Source organism: Eubalaena glacialis, chromosome X (genome assembly GCF_028564815.1).
Source record: "Eubalaena glacialis isolate mEubGla1 chromosome X, mEubGla1.1.hap2.+ XY, whole genome shotgun sequence".
Lineage (NCBI taxonomy): Eukaryota > Metazoa > Chordata > Mammalia > Artiodactyla > Balaenidae > Eubalaena > Eubalaena glacialis.
This window is the reverse complement of record NC_083736.1, coordinates 112,465,028-112,487,645: the sequence shown is the minus strand read 5'-3', so window position 1 is coordinate 112,487,645 and position 22,618 is coordinate 112,465,028. Positions and strand designations below refer to the sequence as shown.

General features: G+C 41.4%; 1 protein-coding gene across 2 annotated transcripts in view; it reads right to left on the bottom strand.

Moving 5' to 3' along the window:
* The window catches only part of GRIA3 (glutamate ionotropic receptor AMPA type subunit 3), a 285,426-nt gene that overhangs the window by 105,682 nt on the left and 157,126 nt on the right, over positions 1 to 22,618 (bottom strand). For both annotated transcript variants that reach the window (XM_061179160.1, XM_061179159.1), the window contains exon 5: positions 394 to 447. In XM_061179160.1, coding sequence (XP_061035143.1) covers positions 394 to 447 — 54 coding nt within the window. The remainder of the gene's footprint in view (positions 1 to 393; positions 448 to 22,618) is intronic.

Genomic DNA, 22,618 nt, shown 5'->3' with positions numbered 1-22,618 from the left:
GAAAGACAAGTCCAATACTAATGTGCACATACACTTGGATTAATTGGGGAAAGAGTCAGTTTCTTGTGTCCCCTGTCCCTTGTTTTACATTTTAAACCTGATTAAAATGGTTGACATTTCAAATCCAAATTAAATCTAAGAATAATCAGTGAAGAATCATATGAAATTATTAGTTTTTCAACGAGGAGAGGATATAAGCTTCACAGCTAAAACAGACACAGCATAATTGAAAACAAGGCTATTGCATTCAGGTTTTAGTATTTACTGACTCATTTCTCCAAGTGTCTAGAGAACACATTAGGTTCTTCTTGTATTTCTTTCTGGGATAATTACAGGCGACACAAACTAAATAGAATATAATGCCCTGGAAACTTAAACTCTGCTTGTTCTTACCAGGTTAGCAAGCATGTAGTGGTAACCTCTTGAATGCTTCCCCAGGATCACAACCTGCAGAAATAAAAAATGAGAAATATTGCTTATTCAAGGACATTTTTCAATTGCACAGTCATTGGGATGGCTAGAGCAAAGTACTTTTAAATAATCGACGAAGTGTTAGGTCGTTTATATATAGTAAATCATAGTTAGTTGGGCCAGATTTCTTTTTGTTGCATTTTACTTTCAGGCATAGGGTACAGGAAGAATTGCTAATATGAAAGTTAAAAATGTCAACAGCAAGGGAAAAAAGCTCTCTAAACTTCCAGGTCAGTGGCATCATTATCACTTAAAATAGATGGCAAAAGTGATGAAACTGATGATCCCTCACCCATGAACTGGATTTCTGTACTTAGCTGTTGAGCTGGAAAATGGGCTGAACTTCGCATACAAATTAGAAAATAGGATGTATGGTACATTTTTCTTTCTTTATCTGGAATGCTTAGGGAATAGAACACACAAGGAATGGGGTTAATGTGATTTTCAGGTTAATCGAGGTTGCTTTTGCTTATTGAAAACTTTTCTAGCGGAAGCAGTTGAGAAAAAAAAAAACTTTTCTAAAATGCTTGCCTTCCTTTTCTTACCTTAATATGAAAGACTTGTGAACATCTGTACATCTTTTGGTGCTGAATGTGCCTTAAGGTAGTGGGGGAAGGGATTTTTCCCCTAGGGGATATTTGGCAATGCCTGGAGACATCTTGATTGTCACATCTAGGAGGGGTGACTGGCTTCTAGTGAGTAGAGGCCAGAGATGCTGCTAAATATCCTATAATGCACAGGGCAGTCCCCACAACAAAGAATTATCCAGCCCAAAGTGTCAGTAGTGCCGAGATTGAGAAACCCTGCCTTAGGGTCATCACTCTTATCATAATTTTCATGAGTAGCACTGTATTAATACTAAGTTTTACAGTTTACAAAGCGCATTCTTATTATCTCAAAATATGTAAGTGGACTGAATATTTTCCAACTAAATGTACTGGTTGGCAGTTGAAAGGTTTTCACAAAATACCTGACATAAGCTTATTTCCTTATAGTTAAGTACAGCAAAAATTCTGGTTAATTGAAGATTTTATAAAATGTCATTTTTTTGAGTACTGACTGTGCAGAGCAGTATGCAGGAGTGGGACACAACCAGAGGCAGAACCCGGTTTTGTGCAGGCCTGAAGCTAATATCACTTTAAGAGCCCTCTTTAAGAAAAATAATACAAAATTATGAATCCAGTATTTGGAATAAGGCCTCAGAAAGAACCTGCGCAAGTAAGGGGCCATTAAACTTCATCATATATTCCTCTATGGACACAGCTGTCAAGGGTCTAAAAACAGTTTGAGAAAACAATGTTGTACACATATCAAACCAGAACTATATATAAAAGGTCATAATGATAATATTAAAAACAATTGCCCTTAATTGAGTTCCTAGTATATGCCAGGCACTGCGCTAGGTGCTGTATTTAATCCCTAGAACAATTAAACAGATTAAGTATCATAAGTTTCATTTTACAGATGAGGAATCTCAACCAAAGAGAATTTAAGTAATTTACCCAAGGCCACACAGCTAAGAAATGCTAAAGCTCTAATTAGAACCTAGGTCTGTGTACCTCTAGAACCCACGCTCTTGGCAGTACATTACATGGTTTCTTAATATGTGCTAAATGTCAAATATCAAGAATTACTCTAGGTTCTTGGAGAAGAGGAAGAAGAGATGTCTAAGGCCTGCTGGGATGGATAGGGAAGGCTCCCTGGAGGAGATGAGGTTTAAGCTGGCCCAGAGGTGTGGAACCACATATTTAAATATCATGCTTATTTCAATTCATTTTAAGTACTGTGAGAGAGAGAGAGAGAGAGAGAGAGAGAGAGAGAGCGAGTGAGAGAGAGAGAGCTATTTTTGATTAATTTAAAATATGAGCCACGTATCTGACTGATTATTTACGGAGGAAATGAAAGGTTAATGAATGTCTTGAGGAGGTGATTTCTCACACCACTGTGACACAAAATGAGCTGTTAGGTATCTGCTGGGGTGTATTCTTCAGTGTCCGCTTGTGAGAAACATCCTTCCTGGTGACATTTGTTAACTTTGATGGCAAGTTGGGACCATACATTTGTTGCATTTTTAATTCCCTGAGAACCTTCAACATAATAAAATCAGAGGGTTTTTGAGTTCTGTTAGAAAAATGAGCAAGGTTCCTAAGGACATCTGGCAGAGCTTGGAGAGAAATAAAGAAGCAAGCCCAAAGGAAACAGAGTAAGTCTGTCTCACCAGAGGCAGGGTTTAGTGTTCTTCTGAGCATAAGAAAGGCAGCAGGGAGCCACAGAAAACATAAGTGTTGTTAGACGAGCCCCGAAAGAGAACCCAGGAGCCCAACCTTGTCACGTACTCAGTTTGATTGTGGGCAAATCACTCAACTTTCTCCAGCCTCCATTTCCTTACCTGTAATCTGGGACCATGAGCCTGGCCTTTCCTATCTCAGCACTGTTGTCAGAATCAAACTGAATAACATCTACAAAAGTGTTTGGGATGTGCATTATGTAATTATGTGGGGTTAAATAACTGTGGAGAGAGGTCATTCACTAAGATAGTGCTTTTCAGGTTCAGAAAAACTTGAAGCTATCAGAATATCCGCTTTAATCCATGCCCAGATGGTCTGTGCAAAACAAACTCACTTATTTGAAGGTAGTTCTCTCACAGCACTACCCTTTCAAAATTTAGTTTAAACTAAAGAGATGGGAAAGTTATCTAAAGATAGGAACCTTTAGGTGTCACAAAGCTGTTGCGTTAAAAGCCGTAATTATTTCCTCATCTTTACTTTCAGTGCCTTCTTAACTCTTATTTAACATACAGTTCTTACCAATTTTGGTTTTCTAGTTCACAGTAAGTGAAAAGCTACAAATTAGAAGGAGTGTGTATGGAGGGGGGTGGTGATATTAGGAAGAGGTACATTAGCAGCAGAGGAAGTGACAAAGTGACTTAAAGGGGAAGGAGGAGTCCCCCAAAAAAGCAGACAACATTGTACTACGGCACAGTATAATCATGGATGTTCATCCTGAGTGCCTGAGTCATCAGGGTATGGCTTATTGCGTTCAGTAATTTCTGCTGAAAAACCTAGGGAAATTATAATACATCTGAGGGAAGGTTTCCATCAGAAATGCTCAAATTCCCGATACTTAAGAGAGTACATTTCAATTATCTTGAAATGTTACTCACGTAGGGCAGCAATGATCCTACCGATGTGAGCTAAGTGAGGCCTCACTGCCAAAAGTGTCATGTTTTGCTCCTGATCTTTCCTTTCTTTGAATTTTTGGTGCAGGGCTTGTAGGAGTAGGGGTGGGATGGGAGGCTTGTGTGTAATACGGTGCACAAAGGAACTAGTTAATGGGAGCGGTTCTTGTTCAGTTAGTCTTAAATCTTTTTTCTTTCCATCTGTTACAGATGAACAAGGCATAAATTGTACCCTCAGTTCTTTCATGACTTTGGTAACCAAGAGAATATTCAACTTTGCTTTTACAGTAATTATAATCGCTCTTTCTGAACTAGTTTCAGAACTTAAGTATAAAAGCCGTTTTACAGTCTACTGTGAAATTTAAGGAGGAAATATCAAGTTCCCGAATCCATGTTGTGTATTCACTGTGCCTTTGTAAGATTTGTTGGAGAAGATGGATAGCTTGATACGATGGCAGATATGATAAATGCAATAAGGGAATATGTGTGAAATGTAGATAAAATTCATTGTTTTAAGGAGATTTACTTTTATGCCCACAAGTAGGACCTGAAAGAAATAATGCCTCAATCCTCATTCACTGAAACTTAAACAGTAGTTTCATTCACTGAACCATGCAGGTGGCAGAGCATTAAATTATTTGTTAAAGAAGTCAGTGAATTATAGTCTACCCATTTGGGGGAGACCTCCCTTTATTGACTCCCCCATCAACTTCTCTGTGAAATTGGGGGCTGGGAATCACTGAGCAGTTAAAAATAATTCAGAAGATGTTCAGCTGGTTTTCTAGAGGCCCTTTCTCTTCCAATTTAATGCTTAATCTAGACATTTTCATAATTTTAGAAATCTGAAGTTAAATTGCTCCATAAGACTACTCGAGAGAGGCCCACAGACCCTTTGGGAGCAAAAGCATCTGTTTTTCTATGCTCATATTTAAAAAAAAATATGTGTGTGGAAAAGTGTCTATGTTTTTTCCCTTAGATCCATCTGGTATGCAGATTAGGTTATTTGCAGACCTAAGTATCTCCATGTTTGGATTTTCTACATCGGTGCCAAAAAAGGATCTATGTATAAAGATTGATCTTGCTTTGAGTACAGAACATGCCTTGCCGTTCACCTTAATCTGTTTCTCTTTGATTTAGGTACCTTGAGAACATGTGGAGGGCTGGGGAGAGAAATGAGGGAGGTTTTTGGTTTTAATTCACCAGATTTACCTGTTATATAGGTATTTTCTCTTTAAGAAAAAGCGATTAGACCACATTTTTTGGTGTGTGTTCAAAGAGAAGACATTTCTTCAGCTCCCCCCCCCTTCCCTTTTCTACTTCCTCAGTTACAAAAAGATACTGCTGTCCTACAGCAACCTATCTGATTTCAGCTGTGTTGGGAGTTAAATGGTGGTAAGCTACAGAAATCAGCCTCAGAATATGCCAGACTTCCCAAAAGTAGTCTTCCATCAGATATGATAAAAGCCGTTCATTCTCTTGAATGAAAACCCCGAGCTACTAAATTGCTTTAGTCTTAGTAAACATATATCAGAAGTCCATTCCTTTAGAATTATTTTTCTAATAATCTCAATCTGCACACACACGCTCTCTAACCGAATGACAGTGCTTCATATTGCGGTCATCTGACTTGAATAAATGTGCTGGATTAGTGAGGCCGAGAAGAGCCAATCACCCAAAGTCAGCCCAATGGTGGGGGTGGTACAGATGAAAGGCTGAAGCTTTTCATAAAGAAGGAAAATGGGAGTATAACCGAGAAATCTCATCACTGTGTATACTGTCTTCAGGGGAAGCTTATGCAGAGAGAAGGCAACTGAATAGAAAATAAAATCTATTTTATCAAATCTAAAATCATCAAATAAAATGCTAGGATGTGAAGATTAGAGGACAAGGATTTCACCAAAGAACATGTCTTTGGGAAGTTTCACTTCCCAGACTTCAATATTGCATTCACTAAGACGAATGGAATATGCAGAAGATGTAAACAGCGGGAGAGGCAAAGAGAACATACAAATAAGAGGCAGTAAATGGCCAAAAGTAAGTTAAAGGAGCAACAGATTATTCCTGCTCGTAGGAATAAGGGACCATTTCAATACATGTTGATCTTGGTGGGAACACCTCATTGTATTAGCCCTTAAACATCATTTCTCGAATTTCATTTCCTTACAAACTTCCTTAACAATTTGTGATCTATCCACATACCACAATACTATTATTTTCTTAATATTTATCTTTATAGCTACTCATTTACTTAAAGTTAGCGGTGTCCAAAGCAGTAATATCCATGAAACTACATACAAGAAAATAAATACAACTGTGTGAAAATAGAATCTATTCATCCAGATGTCACTGAAAATCCTCTGGTGTACCATCTGGAGTGGTGGGTAATATTGCCTGAACGCAGTCGTGTCTTTAGGGAAGAGAATAAAGATCATGTCTTCCTGTCCAGATAAAATACGGTTAATTTGCCTTATGGTTCAAATCTTAAGAGTATCCCCATCTACTTTCAAAGGTTCACGAGTCTTGTAAGGGAGCAAAATAATGGGCAGTTTGGGAGGTAGCAGATAATGCCTGGGACTGCATACAAATGACAAATGTGGAAACTTACAAAGCCTTCCCTAAGGCGATTTCCATGTACTGCCCCACCTGGGAAGCCCAGCAGCTTTGATCAGCTAGAGTCCTTGGTCATAGGGCCAATAATAAATACTTAAAACATCTGGACCTTTCCATCAGCTAACTTCCTGTAATGTGATGCATTTCCAAACACTGTGTCTTTTCTTGGAGTATCTCATCTAGAAGACCTTTCACAGTACCCTATTTTTATTTGGAAATAACTCTAGATGTTTTTTCCGGGAGGTGAGGTAGGGGTGATTTTAACTAGTATTCAACCTTGAATAATACAGCAAAAAGAACATTAGTTTCTCTTCAACATAGCCATATGTATGACTTTTGTAGTCTCTGCATTTTGCATTGGCTATCCCCCCAAATCAGCGATAATTTATTTTAAACAATACATTTTAAATAACAGTGTTCTTTATGCATACTTTTATGAAATTTACTGTCACCTATTTTATGTTCACACTTATAGCAACTTTTGTTTTAATATTTACAACTTTATTCTAAATATCAAGTTGTATCTTTTTTCTTTTCTCTGTAGATCTTACAAAATTGTTTGGGCCCAAAGCACTATAATCCTAAATTTCAAGATCTACTTGAAGGACTGAATGGGTGGTAAGTAGAAGGCTTGGCAATGCCACTAGACTCATTATTTGTATTTAAAAAAAAAAAAAAGGAAAGGCAACATCTGACATAAGGCTGAGTAGTCACTCCAACATGTGTCTTTTCCAGCCACAACCACTAGGGGATGGGTGGGATAACGTGAGACTTCTTCATTGGCCCAGGAGTCACACTTTCCCATCTTTAGATATTTATCAGGATCAACAACTCTAGTATCTCACCTGAAATGACACCTTATAGAATTGAAACTTGTAAGAGTCTAAAACTCTTTATAGATGTGATCTGAATCACCCTTAAAGGTTAGAACAAATAGGCACTTATTAAAGGTGATGTACTAGAAAGAGCCGTGAACATTGAAGTCAGATGGTTCTGGATGCAAATCCTGCCATTTACTTACTAGCTCCGTTACTGTGTGCAAAACCGAACCATGGACGGTTGGGTAGAGTTTTAGCGACCCAGGTTCAGCCCAGGATGTTGAGGCCTTCAAGTCAGGAGGGAAGAGGAAGAAACATGGTGTGGGGATGTGTCGAATGAGATGTTCTCCTTAGAACTCCCTGATTTTGCCTCTGTGAATGCACTTTCTGTCTGTGCGATGCTTCCAACATTTGACACCCTAATCTGTGAAATTTTCTGATGGCTGAAGGAAGCAAGTGAATGTGTTTTTATTTTCAAGTAAAAGTAAATATCTCTCAGAAACCCAGTGTGTTTCTCGGGCCTTTGGTTTTCAGGATAGTTGCTAACTTGGCAGGTTTCTCTCTCTTCTGGGAGCCATGTCATTTAAGTTTATCTCAATTTGCAAATGGACAACAAATGATAGAGGCTTAGTTCCTGGGAGGTAAAACACAGAATTCTCCTAATTCACAAATGTTTGGTTTGGTCTTTCACTCTGGCTATTTGAATTTCAATTCTCTTCTTCATCTGATAGCTCATCCGCCTTTGTGATCACACTGACACAATAAACCATTGGTAGCTTGAAGTCAGCCATGGTGGAAGTATTTACACCACAGAAATCAGCCAACACTACAAATCAGGGCTTTTCCCCCTCACCTTGAGAGCCAGTTTACCTGCATACCACTGGATTCAGAAGGAATATAGACTGAAGTCCCTAGTGGATGGAAGTGTTGTTTCTCTTAACCACATTCCATTCGTTTCTTCTTTCAATGAACATTTGTTGCATGCCTGCTCTGTACCAATCCTGGGGCCAGACACAGGGGAGACAGAGGTCACCAAAACCTGGTCCCTAGCCTGCAGGATCTCACCATTAGGGTAGGAATGACTGCCAAGTTAACAGACAACTATAACCCAGCATGAGAAGTGTGAGAACAGAACTATGTACAGCAGACTGAGGAGAGAATGATTAACTCATAACCTGTTAGAGATAGAAAGTACTTTGTCTCCAACTAAAGACCTAAAGAATTTTTTTCCTGTGGTTTTTATAAGTGGGAGCCTGACAAACAGGTGACTTAAAGAGAATGCTATTTTGAAAACAAAGAGAGATGTATTTCAGAGGGCTATTTCTCTTGATTTCAGGAGAGCCTTGTTGTTTCACAGTGCTTACACACTAGAGGGAAGATTTTTATTTGGACCAACTATAGGCATTTGTTGTGATGGTAAGCCAGGGCTGGCTCTATAAGAAATTGTGACTGAAATTCACTGGAAAAACTAAGTTAGAAGGGGTATAAATGGTTATACAGTAAATAAAAGGTGATCTGCTAAGGCCAATGCATCCCAGCTTTGCCAATTACAAGCTACGTAACCTTAGGCAAGTTACTTAAACTCTCAGTGTCAGTTTTCCATCTGTAAAACAGGGAACATAGTAGTTGAGAGGCAGCGAAGTAGGGTGGTCAAGAGTATAGGCTAGACTACCTGGGTTTGGGTCCCTACTTTGCCCTTTTATAGCTGTGTGACTTTGGACAGTTAACTTAAACTCTCTGTTTCAATGTCCTCATTTGTAAAATGGGTCTATCATTAGCACCTACTTTACAGACTTGCAGTGAGGAATAAATGAAATAATGTATCTAAAGCTCTTAACACAGTGCCTGATGCTTATCCTACCTATATTAGTTAGGTTTTCCCTGCCTTATTCCTATTGCAGTGCTCCCTCCCTCTATCCTCCCCTGCGGCAATCACATCTATCCTTCAAGGCCCAGCTTATATGCAGCCTCTTCCATGAAGCCTTCCCTGATTTTATGTCCTCACTCTTAAAATGTAGAGAAGTAGTTTCCTGCCGCTATGGGGTGAGGGATTTGGAGAGGTATCAGAGCTTGTTGCAGAGGGGTATTGAGGCCACTGGTTAGGATAGCACTGGGTTGGAGGTACAGGAAAGGAGCTGAGGTTTGCACTTGGAGTTCAGGGGGATAAGCTGAACTGGGGGTTAACCAACAACAAAGTAACTCACATTGCTACCCTCCACCGCCCCTTCCTCTCCTGCCTGCATCATTGATCAAAACCATGAATTCAAACCACACAGAAACTGTGGCTCTGAAGAAGATGTGTGTGGGGAGGTAGGGATTGTTCTGCCCAGAGACAAAGGAGCACAGGCCATAACCTAATTTTTCATGTGTAGTCATCACAGTGTTTCTACCACAGGAGAGAACAGGGGCTGGGGCCGGGTGGTGAGAGGCGTGAGAGCAGAAATTTGGCAGGGTCAGGAAGATGGATCTCTCCTCTGCATTATACACCGTTGCTCAGGAGTCTCGGGCCGCCCCACTCTGACAGTAACAACTGGACTTGGCTCATCTACGCTTCATTTCAGGAGCAAGGAGGCATAGCTATTCCAGGCTTTCTCACTTGAATCCACAGAGGCCTTGGCTGTAGAGAGAACACTAAGGAACACGATTCACATTCCTTGGTAGCTCAACCTCGGGAATGTCTTAGGACAGTATTTCTCAAAGTGGATGCTGTGTGGGTCAGCTGGAGTATCTGTGAAGATGCAAGCACCTGGGCACCCCTCTCTAGAGATTCTGATTCACAAAGTCTGGGTTAGGGCCACGGAGTCTGCATTTTATTTTTTTTATAAATTTATTTATTTATTTTTGGCTGTGTTGGGTCTTCGTTTCTGTGTGAGGGCTTTCTCTACTTGCGGCAAGCGGGGGCCACTCTTCATTGCGGTGCGCGGGCCTCTCACTATCGCGGCCTCTCTTGTTGCGGAGCACAGGCTCCAGACTCGCAGGCTCAGTAGTTGTGGCTCATGGACCTAGTTGCTCCGCGGCATGTGGGATCTTCCCAGATCAGGGCTCGAACCCGTGTCCCCTGCATTGGCAGGCAGATTCTCAACCACTGTGCCACCGGGGAAGCCCGAGTCTGCATTTTAACACTCAGATGATTCTGATGCACACTGAACTCAAAGAACTGACTTTCCATATGATAATAAATGCACTTTGCAAAGCTAACAGCAGGACTGTCAATGATGGATTCTCATGAAAGGGGGTAGGAAGGGAGATATTGAGCTTACGGGGGTGCTCCCTTGGGGACCTCCCATGGAAAGACGTGGGCAGGCAGGGGGCAGCCTGAGAACACCCATCCAGACTCCTGGGAAAGGTGCCAAAGGAGGAATTTCTCGGTAAACCCTGAGACAGAGATTTGAGGGCCAGTGGTTTAATTGGGAGTTGATTCCAGGATGCGCTGGTAGGGGAATGAGGACATGGGGCAGCAAAGGGAAAGAAGCCAGCACAGGGGCATGAATGAGCAGGGTGGCTCTGAGCACCTCTGGGAGTGGCGTGCTGCACACCCACCTGAAGGGCCAGGAAGCTGGAGTCTGAGTCTTTCAATTCCCATTCACCACTGGCTGGTAGCTTCTGTCAGGAGGATTAATTCCTCCCCAACACTTCTGACTTGTCTGACTCTCAGGCTGAGAGAAAGTCTTCAAGTGGAGAATCACATGTGCTTACAGTAGGATGCCATTGGCATGTATGAAAAAGGCTAGTGCCAAACATGGGTAGGGCACCAACAGCATCCGCTATAACTGCAGTGACTTTATGTCACATATATTGTACTTTATCGTTTACATATTGCTTTGATATGCGTCACTGCAATTGATAAAAAAAAATGAGGTGGGTAGTAAAACATGATGGTGGTGGGAGTGGCCTCTGGAGTCAGACCAACCTAGAACCGACCTAGTTCTTCCTCTTTGTAGCTGAGTGACCTTGGACAAGTAATTTTCCCTCGCTGATGCTCACTTTCCACATCTATAAAGTAGGGATCATAATGGCAGCTATTTCTTAAGGTTATTGTAAGGCCTAAATGCAGAAATGCAGAATTCCCAGCAGAATGCCCATGATATTAGGGGATTCAACCAATATTCCTTCCCTTTCTTCCACCCCTCTCTCTCTTTACTCATCTTTTTCCCCACAGCACACAGCCCCAGTGTATGGCACCAAGTTGGTACTTAATAAATGTTTCTAACATGGAAGGCTTCAGTACACCCTGAAGAAAAGTCCACATTGCTTATGAGGCAGTAGACTGAAGGTGCCATTTAAAATAATATAAAATCTAGAAAAATGTACTGCGGGGATGGGCATTGAACAAGCTCAGATGCAAGGAAGGCTTCCGCCCTGGAGAGGAAGATGTCTTTTAGACTAGACTTTGAATGATGCAGGGGAACTGTTTTTGGCAGAGAGAAGGGAAGGAGGATCCCAGGTGGGAAGATGCCCTGGACAAAGGCCTGGTGGTGGGACAGAAGACAAACATAGGCTAACATTTATTGAGCACTTACTGTGTACAAGGCACTGTGTAAAGTGATTTTTGTACATGCTTTATTTCATCGAATCCTTACACAACCCTGCAAGTTAGGCACTACAATTAATTTCATCTTCCTTGTTAGGAAATTGAAGCACAGAGAAGTTGGGTAACTTGCCTGAGGCCTTACAGGCAGAACATGATGGAGCCTGGAGTCAAAATCATATGTGTCTGACTCCAAGCCCAGTCACTAAGTGTTAGCGGCTATAATGATAATTACGAATCATAAGAACTATCATTGTTTCTGTGGAATGATCAGCTCCCACCATGGATTCAATTCAATAAAGACTGAGTACCTACTTTTATTATGTATTATTACCTAAGTACGGAGCAGTTATAGCCTCAATCTTTGGAAATTCTCCTTTATTGTGGAGCATCCTGGGAAATTCCCCTTTGGTTTCCCCTAAGTATTTCTCAAAGCCTTGGGCTTGGTTCATATGATTATGACTCCCATTTTCGATTCCCTATCAGCATACGACACGAGTTGTCATTGTTTAATCACAAGCTGCACTTGTGATAAATGTTGGATAATCAGAACAAAAGCACAGGAAAAATAATTAGAGGGAACCAAAGGGAAGAGGCTCACAGCCTTGAACAAGAGACTGTGTGAAGGTTTCTAAGACTCAGTCCCTGAAGCTCTGACAATGCATTTTGATCCTTGTCTTAATGCAAATGAATGACTCCATCAAATCATAGGCAGTTTGTCACAGTGCAGGTTATTTAGCTAGTTAATTAAAAGTCTGAGTGAGCTGGTGCCTCTCTGCACTGGGCTCTGAAGATAACCAAACTGTGTTCTGACCAGGCAAGTTAATTTAAAATAAGTGACCTCAATTGGGTAATGGCTGCAAGTTCAAATTCAAGAATCGCTATAATTAGTCCCAGACAGATCTTAATTGTTCTTTCAGGAAACAGAGTGAGGAAGGGGGAAAGAGAAATGCCCAAGCCCCAAGTAAATGTTATTTGCCATATCTTCCAAAAGCAGGGGGGCTGACTGGGTTAGGGCATAGTTACTATGGTATAGCAAGACTTCCATTGCTGCTTTCCAAATGCGTCCTTCTAGACGTAAAATGGGTGTAGCTGTTTTGGAAACAAGAAATAGAGTTCAGCTCTCTTAACGATGTGACCTCAGGCAAGTTATTTAACCTTCTTATGTCTGTTTCTCATCTATGTAATGGAGAAAACACTATTAACCCTACCAACCTCAGAGGATGGAAGGAGATACTTTGCAAAACTGCTTTGAAAAAAATATATAAAGCTCTACAAGGCTGTATTTATTCTTGCTTTAATCCAGGGAAGTTTCATAATCAGAGACTTTTGATTTTAGAGTATACTACTACTCTAGGTGTGTTTCTCTTTTTATTTTTTCCTTCTACTCTGCCATAAACCGAGTACCTTCTGAACTGCACCCCTTGAGAGGTGAAAGGATCACAGCAGGCAGTGTGTGCAGCGCCGTATCTGTGTGGTGGTACGTGAGGTTCTAATTTCTTAGGAGGTGCGCCCGCAGAGCTGAAAATGCTTTCAGCTTGGTGTGCTTTTGGAAGAAGTCAGAGAGCACACACATTTAGCATTTTTTTTTAATTACAAAATCGGATCCTTCTCCATTCATGTTAATATAAATCTTTGACTTGAAATTACATGCTGGCACAGCACTGTGGTACCACGAGGTTAGTGTAAGTCACAGTGAGAGCAGGATGGCTTTATCTTCACTTATTTTTTTATGTGAATGCTTGGTTTCCCTTCACTGTTCTGATACATTCCAATTACACATATCTTCTCAAGCTCTGGAAGCCAAAGGTAATAAGAATTTGTACAATGATAAAGATAAATAAGTGACAAAATCATAACCCAATACAAAGCCTTGGAAGACCAAGAACTTGACCATTTGGGGATGCACAAATGACTGCTTTTGAAGCTGCTTTTCTTTCTGGATTCCACTTTTTAAAGGGAATTGTATTGTGATGCCCACTTGAGTCCCCCTTAATGGAATGTAAGCATCTAAGACAGAGATTTACAACCTATACCTACTGACAGTAATCGCAACTGTTTATCATTTAAGCCTAACCAAAACTCGTTAAAGGAGCTTGCTTTGAAATCAGAATCTGTGTTCTGCCTTGTTAGATGAGCCAAGCAAATAATGGAGTCATGTCTCCCAGAATTGCATTGCTACCAAAGGGCTGTGCCTTTTGCTGAAAAGAGCTTGAGGTCATAATGAACAAATAAACAAACAAAAAACCCTGGTTCCACATTACCCTTCATCGCTGGGAAACACCCACCCATGGTAGGGAGCTGCAGAGGGCACAGCTTTGCAAGGCTTTTGCAAAGGTTTAAGCCATAGGCTGAGCAGTCGTTTCTACAAGTCTCCCTCGGGAGTTTGTGTAGTGCACCATGAGTAAAAGCCGCAATATGCAGTGCACACAGGACTGGGAATTATTCTCCAAGTGATAAACGTCCGGACTTTTCTCCCCCTGGAAAATGTCAAGAAGCTATTTATTTAATTCGACAAATATTTATTGAGCACTTACTAGGTTCCAAACTGTTTTAGGTGCTGGGGATATGGCAGTGAACAAAACACAAAGCACCCTGCCCTCATGAAGCCTATATTCTAGTTTGGTTGTCTGGTGATCACTCCCTCCTGTGAATTCCTATATTGTTTCTACCTCTCATCCTTCCCTCAGACTACTAAGTATTTACCCAAACTAGGCATGTGTCCGGCCATCCCAGTAAGTCCTTGAGGGCAGGGCCCCAGTTTAAACTCATTAGTGTGTACATCATTCAGCACGGTGCCCTGTAGGCAGGTGTTCAGTCAATGTTTGTGGATGATGAGAAAGAAGAAGACTCCAAATACAAGGAAAAAGGATGAGAATTTATATTAACTTCAAATGTTATCTTTCTGGTTTAGTATGTTTTCTTACCAGACTCTTAACCTAAACACTAATTCCAGGCAATTGGGTGGGAAGTGGGATGGGGGTGAGAAGGCAGGTGGCCTTTTCAGGGGAACCCATATGTAGATATCTATTTGGTCCCTGTATTGGCATAGTCTTGGGTGGCGTGGCACAAGGAAGATGGACATTGGAATCAGATCTGGGTTTAAATCTGTGTTTTTTCACTCACTACTTGTATGGCCACTATGTATTAGTCCCTCTCTCAGCACCTCAGTTTCTTCATTGTAAAATGATGGGATAGTTTAATCCCTAAGCAGAACCTTCTCGTTTCAGGTATCAAGTTACTTTATTTCCTAGTGGAAAAAATTCTGTTTCTTGAGGATCAAAAGTCATGATGAAAGGTAGAGTCGTGTTCTGGTCAATATAGCCTACGTTCTTATTGGTATCAAGTTTCAACCATTCTGCTTTATGACATCTGAGTTATTCTCAGTTTCCTAATTGGCACTGCTTATTAGCATTCACTCTGACAAGTGAGCTTGTCATACCTATGCAAATATAAATTTCCACCCCCTTCCACCAAACCAGGTGAACTATTGGCCCTTGAAGACTCAGGTCAACAAATCATCAGGAGAAAGCCTCCCTGATCTCCGAGTCAGGCATGTTTCTTGTGCATTCTCATTAGGATCTGTGTTCCCCTCTGTCATTGCACTTAGACCTGATCATCTGTTTACTTGACTGCTTCCCTACTAACCCACGAGCTCCTTGAGGGCTGCAACAATGTCTTATTTGTTTTTCACTTTTTCCTTAAACTTATTACTAGCTCTTATCCAGGACAACAGACACAGACAGCATGGATAGGAATGTCTTACTTTGAAGGACAGCTTAAAACAGTCTCTTTACATTTCAGCAGTTCTACTGGAAAGGATTGTGCATAAGAGCCTTCTGTTTCCTTTTTTCATGCAGTTTAGAAGATAAAACCATTCACTTGTTTCTGCCACTTCAAATATTATTCTTATTTATGTAGATTCTATGAAGAGGACATTTGAGTAACGGGTCCTTTCCAGTTTCCACAAAGAATCGAGTCTGTACTAGTCCTCTTTATGCAAAAATGTCTTTGTTAGATGTGTTGGGTTCTGCTGCAATGAGATTGCAAACGAAACCGTCCCCATCTTCCTCTGGAGTACGGTAAAGGGAAATTCATCTCCATCTGACAACTTTTCAGCTAAGCTCTCTGAGCAAAGCCAGTAATATGGAACTCATGAAAACAGTTTGAAGCCTGAGCAGCTTTCTCTATATGTGGAGAAACCATGCCATTTTCTCTTGGCTCCTAAATCCTCCAGTACCTGGACCATTATTAACATTGCTCTTTTTCTTTAGAAATATAGTTTGATGGTGAGATTATCATGCATGCATTCTTGACATGAGTTAAGAAAGTGAAGAGAATGAGTTGTAGGTCACTGAGTGGTAGGGACCAGAAAAGGAAGTGGCTAGGATTTCACGTGTATTGTTTTTTGGGGTGTTGAGGTCACTGCCTGTAATTCAGCAAGCAAGATGTTGTGGTGGAGGCTGCAGTGGACCAAGTCACTGGGGAAGAATACTACTGGGAAGTTGTCTTGGGCAAAAAGTGCCCTCCTACTTAGTTTCAACATTTCATAATTGGTGCTTTAGCTTCAACAGGTTGGGTGTGAGAAGCAGCCCCTAACTCTTCTGGGGAGGAGCATGAACAACATTACCCCTCCCTAATGAAAGCAAATGCCTGAGGATTCAGGGATGGGTCTTCTGCTACCTGTTATCAAGGGAGCTAATGTAGAAGAGTTAATGGCTCTGTTGGGAGATGCACTTTCCCGCCACTCCTTGCAACTCTCTCTGAGCAGCTGCTGGTGGTTGCCATGGACACCAAGTAGCAAATGGGCTAGGGTCAGAGTTTGAAGGATTGCCGCTGTGCTTGAGTGGGTGAGACTGAAATTAAGTTAATGTATGTACAAATAAGATGTGTTTCTTTCCTTTGTGCCTTTGAGGAAATGGCAACAAAGCAGCCTGTCAAGCAACAATTGATTTTATATTGGCCAGGGAAGAGGGAGGAGAAGCAATTTATTGAGTAGGAGGTTCTCAAGTTAAGCACAGGCAGTAGTTTGAAATAGGTCAAGAGAAGCGAAAAGGGCTCTCAGAGCTGCTGAAGAGATAGTAATGATGGAAAGGCACTTAAGAACCGCCATTAAGAAGCTTTCTATAGTACCTTCTTAGACGGCCTAGTCCATTGCTTCAGGGTCCCTGGATCCTCTTTTCTTAATCTAAGACCAAGTATTACTGAGACTTCACTCCATTTGGTTCTCCCCTCTTATTTACCTCTGCAAGTATGTGTGTGTGTGTGTGTGTGTGTGTGTGTGTGTGTGTGTGTCTTTTAGATAGCATTGTTTCAAATCAGTTCACACAGTTTTCCCTTTTCTATGTCCCCATTCTTAAGATGGGTGGGCACACTTTCTGCCAATGCTGAGCTCTGAAAGAGACTGCACCCTTCCTGCCCCTGTCCTCAATAATGATCCAGTTATAGCTAGAGCCAAAATTTCCACTGTTGGGACAATGAAAAGCATGGAAACAATTTAAGTTAAAGCACAGAATTTTGAATACAGTACCCTTGTTTATGACCAGTTAACCCCACTATGGTAGGACAGTCCTGTTTGGCCCACAAAACCATAATCAAAGCACTTGCCACCCTCTTGGTAGCACTCACAAATCCAAATCTTTAAGAAGATCGTAGAAAAGTAATAGCACACCGTCAAAGACAAATGGGAAGACTCCAAATATCTGGGGAACATGTCCTAACCACCAAACTCTTCTCTTACTCCACCATGTCAGTCTCCCTCTCTTGAGACCTGCCTCAGATTATAGAAGGAGCTTAAATGCTCTTTGAGTTTTCAGGCTCAGTGGCCACACGTTCCTTTCTTTGTTCATTTTCTCCTCCTTAAGAAATGAGGTGCAGTGACTCTAATTATAATGCTTGATATTTGTGGACTTGCCAGGGATTCTGTCCAGGGAATCTTCGAATACCTTAGAGAAATTGTCTGATTCATCTTAATGTCATTCTGGTAAGGCAGGGAAGGCTTTTTCTGTTTTATGGCTAGGATGATGAAAGGTGACTTGGCGGTTGCAAGGTCACCCAGGGATCTTGAGATAGAACTCAGCCGCTTTTCTGGTCTTTGGCCTATAGTGCTAGATGACTTCAGAAGACATTTGTCAATTGCTATTCTTTTTCAGAGTAGGGTGTTGGCTGTATGTCTACATCTGGAAGGCTGCTTGGTAGTTATATATATTTTCCAATAGTGGTGTCTGGCTACAATCCCTTCCACTTTAGCTCTAACTCTAGTGACGTGACATTAATTGCCACCAGTCTCCCCAAGCCCTGGCCCTGGCCCTGGCCCATTGAATTGTGCCCCTCACTTGTCAGTTTGTTATAACCTTTGGGCAGAGACAAGTTTGACCCTGTCAAATCTGGACAGAAAGAAAGCTGCCCCAACAAGGGTGGGATTGATTTGACTAAAAGATCCAGGTGGGTGGTTGGTAACAATGGCATCAAACTGATCGAGGGCTCTTTCCCACCCTCAGTCTCATCAAAGTTCAGGCCTTGGCATGGATCAGTCAATGGCCTTTGCCCTTCAGTGTTAGTGCGGTAAAGAACTTGAGTCTGCACATTTTGTTTTATTTTTTGTTACTGCACTTATTTTGCATCGGCTTGGTGTCTCTCTGTAAGGGAGTCTAGAGGTCTAAATTATTTAAAATATAAGGGTCCTGTGGCAATGTGAGCTTGAATAATAAGTAGCTTTTGTGTTGCTGTTGTAAACTGTGGTTCTTGCAGCCCTTATGAAACTGTTTGTTACAGCATCTGTTAGAATCTAGGACAAGACTCCTGTAATCAGGCAGCTGTGTGATGAACCTTCTAATTGCTATATTTTTGTTGCTCTTAATCTGGGAAATTTTCCTAATAAAGCTGGATGATGATTCTAAAAAATTCATTAATGTTTACAAGCCAGTAACGCTAACCCACAGGACCTTGTCAACCTCTCGGTGCCTGCAAGGGCTTAACTGGGACACTTACAGTGTCAGCCATACAAAGGAACAGGTGTCAGGGTGTTTTCCTCCCGTGCCAATTGAAAACATATTCATTGCCTGTGGAGGGATAAAGTAGTTATCTATGGTTAATGTTTCCTTTCTTTCTATTTTTTTTAAAGAATGGATCTGAGGTCTCACTTGATCTAAGTGATGGGATTAACTCAAAACAAAGGAGGGTATTTGTATTTTATTTTTCCATTTGAATTGGTTCATATTTTTATAATTTTAGAATAAGGTACCAGCCTTGGTCCTAAAATGTTGGTGTTAATGGGTGGGAGAGAAGGTCTTTTGATTTAATAAATCTTTACTGCAATCTACTATACTTTTCTATGTGCACAGGGCATCTGAGCAAGATTCTCAGTCAGCAAAGAAACATTCAGTGATGGTCACTGGCCTGGAAATCTGAGAAAGCAGGAAAGTTGATTCACACATTTTTTAGATACTTATCATACTCTGCCTTCCAGAATTATTGCGTTGCCTTATCACCCCTACTACTGTAGCATGGAAGACCTGTCCTTTCCCCCTCCCACCATATCTAGCACTGGGTATGGTAAAACGGGTCAGGACTCAATCAGTAGTTCTTGACTTGAATCTCTTACCTTGTTTTTCACAGCGCTGGGAATCATAGCCTCTTGGAATGGGAAGGGACCATCATATTCAACACATTCATTTTTACAGTTTAGGAAATGGAGGCACAGAGCGATAGGGTGACTTTTCGAAGTCATACAGCTTGGGGCTAGCACCTAGGTCTCCTGCCTCAAGACTTCCGTACTCTGCTTTATAAAACTCCAGGATGTTTCCAGTCATCCCAAGGACTCTCATGAGGTTCCCTAATGAAAATTTATTTGAATTTGCATTTATTTTTTAAAGTAAAACCTCTAAACCGCATAGGAGATAATCAAGCAAATAATGAGGTATCACAATTTTTAGAAATGGGAGAAGGGGAGGGAACTGTTGGTTGAACAGGAGCATTTCTTTTTTGAGACCAAAGTGTCTAGCATCTGAAATAAACAAGAGTCTTGCTGTTTCAAAGTAACGATCTTGAATGGGTTTTTTCTCTTTATTTTCCCAGAGGGGATTTGCTTCTAAATATTCACGAAGGCAGTCTAGTGTGAAGTATGACCAGAGAATCAGACCGTCCTTTTTAATAAGCCAGAGATTAAAATCTCTAAATATAGAATACTGACGTCTGCTACTAACTCTTAGGATAAATATCTTTGCATTTTAGGGAACGAGTTTATTTAAGGCTGCCAGTGAGTGTTAAAATCACCTAACATGTTGAAGGTTTTTACTGCAAGTACAGGGTCCTACTCACTTAGGGTCTGGAGAATGGTAGGCTGGACTTCAGAGAAACCACATCTGCAGTGAGCATCTTTAAGAAATCCAACCATAGGTTTTGCTTTTGGAACACTGTTATGCAATTTTGGGGTGCATTTTTGCTTCAAAATGTTTATTAGGGTAGTCTGAGATATGTTAAGTAATAGGATTAAATCACCACATCATTAGGGTAAGAAATAGATACCACTGGACACCGTGATTGGTGAGGTAAGAAAAAGGGTCCCTGAAAGGGATGAATGAGGCAACCAACTTATAGAGAGAAACCTGGAATGGCTGGAGGTGGGGAAGGAAATGGTACATCTAGTAACATAGAGTAAGAGATGAAGGAAGGCCAGTGGGTATGCTTGGCTGTGTATTCATCTATGTCTGGAAGCATGCCCATTAGCACACTGGGGAGCAGGGAAAGCAAGGAGGAATGGGATCTCTTTTTTTACATATGGGCCTTAACATGTGCCCGGGAGAAGAAGATGGAGAGGCATAGGTCTTAGAAAGCCTTTGACCTCACGTTTTATGAGTAGTTTACTCATATACAAAAATAAGCTGCAGGCTTTTCTAATTCCTTTTATTCTACAGCATATATGTACCTAGACTTTATTATATTATTTTACATTTGGTGAGGTGTTGTTCTCTAACTTGATTCACCTTGCTAGGGGCTGTTACAAATTTTAGAATGGAAAGAAAGAAAGGGAAATTTTGTTTCTCCTAATAGTGCCCAGTATAGTACTCTGAATACAAGCCCTTGTGTGATGTTAATCTCAGAACAGTTGACTGGCCCTTGTCTGGGAAATTTTCCTTGTAAATTATAATACCTGTTCTAGAGGTCTGATACCTTTGCCTTCCTGCTTTTTCGTGAGTTGCCTCTTTCGTGATTATGCAGTGATTTCTTAGGTAGCTAGGCAATTTTATCCACTCCAAGAGGTCCTATTCTGTATGGCATCTTGTTTCTCTATCATGCAGGTATGGCCTCAGATTGCCCTTTGAAATCCAGGTAAGTAACATCTGCCAAATCCCTTACCTATGTTTGTCTTTTGAAGATTCTGAAAGACGTCTCCTTCAGTCCACCTGTAGACACAGGCTGGTAAATAAATGGCATCCTGCTTTGGTTCAGGGGGTCTCCAGTGTAGCTGTACTGTCTCCTATCTAGTATGCAGCCTACCATACAATGTGAATATCACGGAGGACATAGACCTAAGTGTGAAGTATAGAACCACTACTACGTGGTGGTGGAAAAGTGTTTAAGTCTCAGCTTCTAACCACGCCTCTGAAAGCAGGTCTCTAGAAGAACTTTGGAATGCTAAGTATAGAGAATCTGTCTTAGACAACTTCTAGTGTTGAAAAGGATCTGACCAGACATACGGTGGGTTGTGGCAATGGGCACAGAAAGGAGGAGGAGAAATTTGAGTAACTTACTTCTCTGTCGCTGCCCCTTCAGACCTCTAATTTATCCTAACCATGTCCCCTAACCATGTCCATCTTCTTTTTTTGACTTTGGATAGGGTGAAAGGGAATATCTATGGAATAAAGCAAAAAATGCAAGAGCATCAGGAAGATTCTCTGGAGTAGCTTGTACCCACCCCTGAGAGAAAGAAGTAGGATAAAAATCTCCCGGTTCACTCTCTATCCCAGTTCTACCAGATACTTGATTAACTTTCCCTAGCATTTAAGCTAGTCAGAGATTCCATTACTGGGCAAAAGCACCCCTCCTCAACCCTGCCTCACCAGGCAAAATCACGATAGGTGATTGGAAGCGCTACATTCACACTGAATGAGGCTATTCAGAAAACCCTCCTCTCCAGGAACAAATTGGACATTTTGACAGGGGCATTTATGTTTTTAGGCCATGAGAGAGATAGGAGCAGGCTCGCCCCTAACATTTTTGGGTCCCACAGCAAGAGTACAAATGGAGGACTGCCATACCATACACCTAAATGTTACAAAGTCCAAAAGCAAGATATGCCTTGGCCTGGTCTGTGTATCCACCTGTCAACCTAACTAAAGAGATGAACTGAGGTAAGCTCAAACTACCAGAAATTGAGTTTCTTTGGAAATAGTAGAGAAACTGCAGTTCAGGAAATACAAACTGTAGAAAGCTACAGAGGAATGTGTTGAGGGTTTGGGGTGGGCTGCATTTATGGGCAAGGAGTACAAAGAGGGGGGCACAAGAGGGGAACCTGTCCAACCAGGGCACAAGCAGTAAGCTCACTGGCTTGAGGATGGTAGGAGATCCTTGGCGGGTGTTCATTGTCGGGAGATAAGGCTTGGAGGTCTGTAAATTAGGCGCTTATGGGAAATCAGTCTCTCAGTTCTTGAGTTTCATTTTCCTGAGGACACACACATGAGATTCTCTATCTCATATACCCTGTTGGGGCAGGGTAGGGCAGGGTGAGGTGGAAGCTGGGCCCAGGGCTCAGAACTCCTGGGTGAACACTGGATCTACCTGAAACCAGGATGGGGTGGACCCGTCAAGGTCTCCAAGAAGCCAAGGACAGTAAGTTCCCCCATCCCAACGGCTCACTTTTCTGACTTGGAGTTGCCGAGCAATTCTACATGTCTTCCAAAACTGTATCATTCAAGTAGCATACAGGGAGGGAGTGCAGTTATCTGGAAAAACTTATCTGTCAAACCCCTTCACTTAGAGTGATTTGGGGAGGCCAATTTTAAACAAAATTAG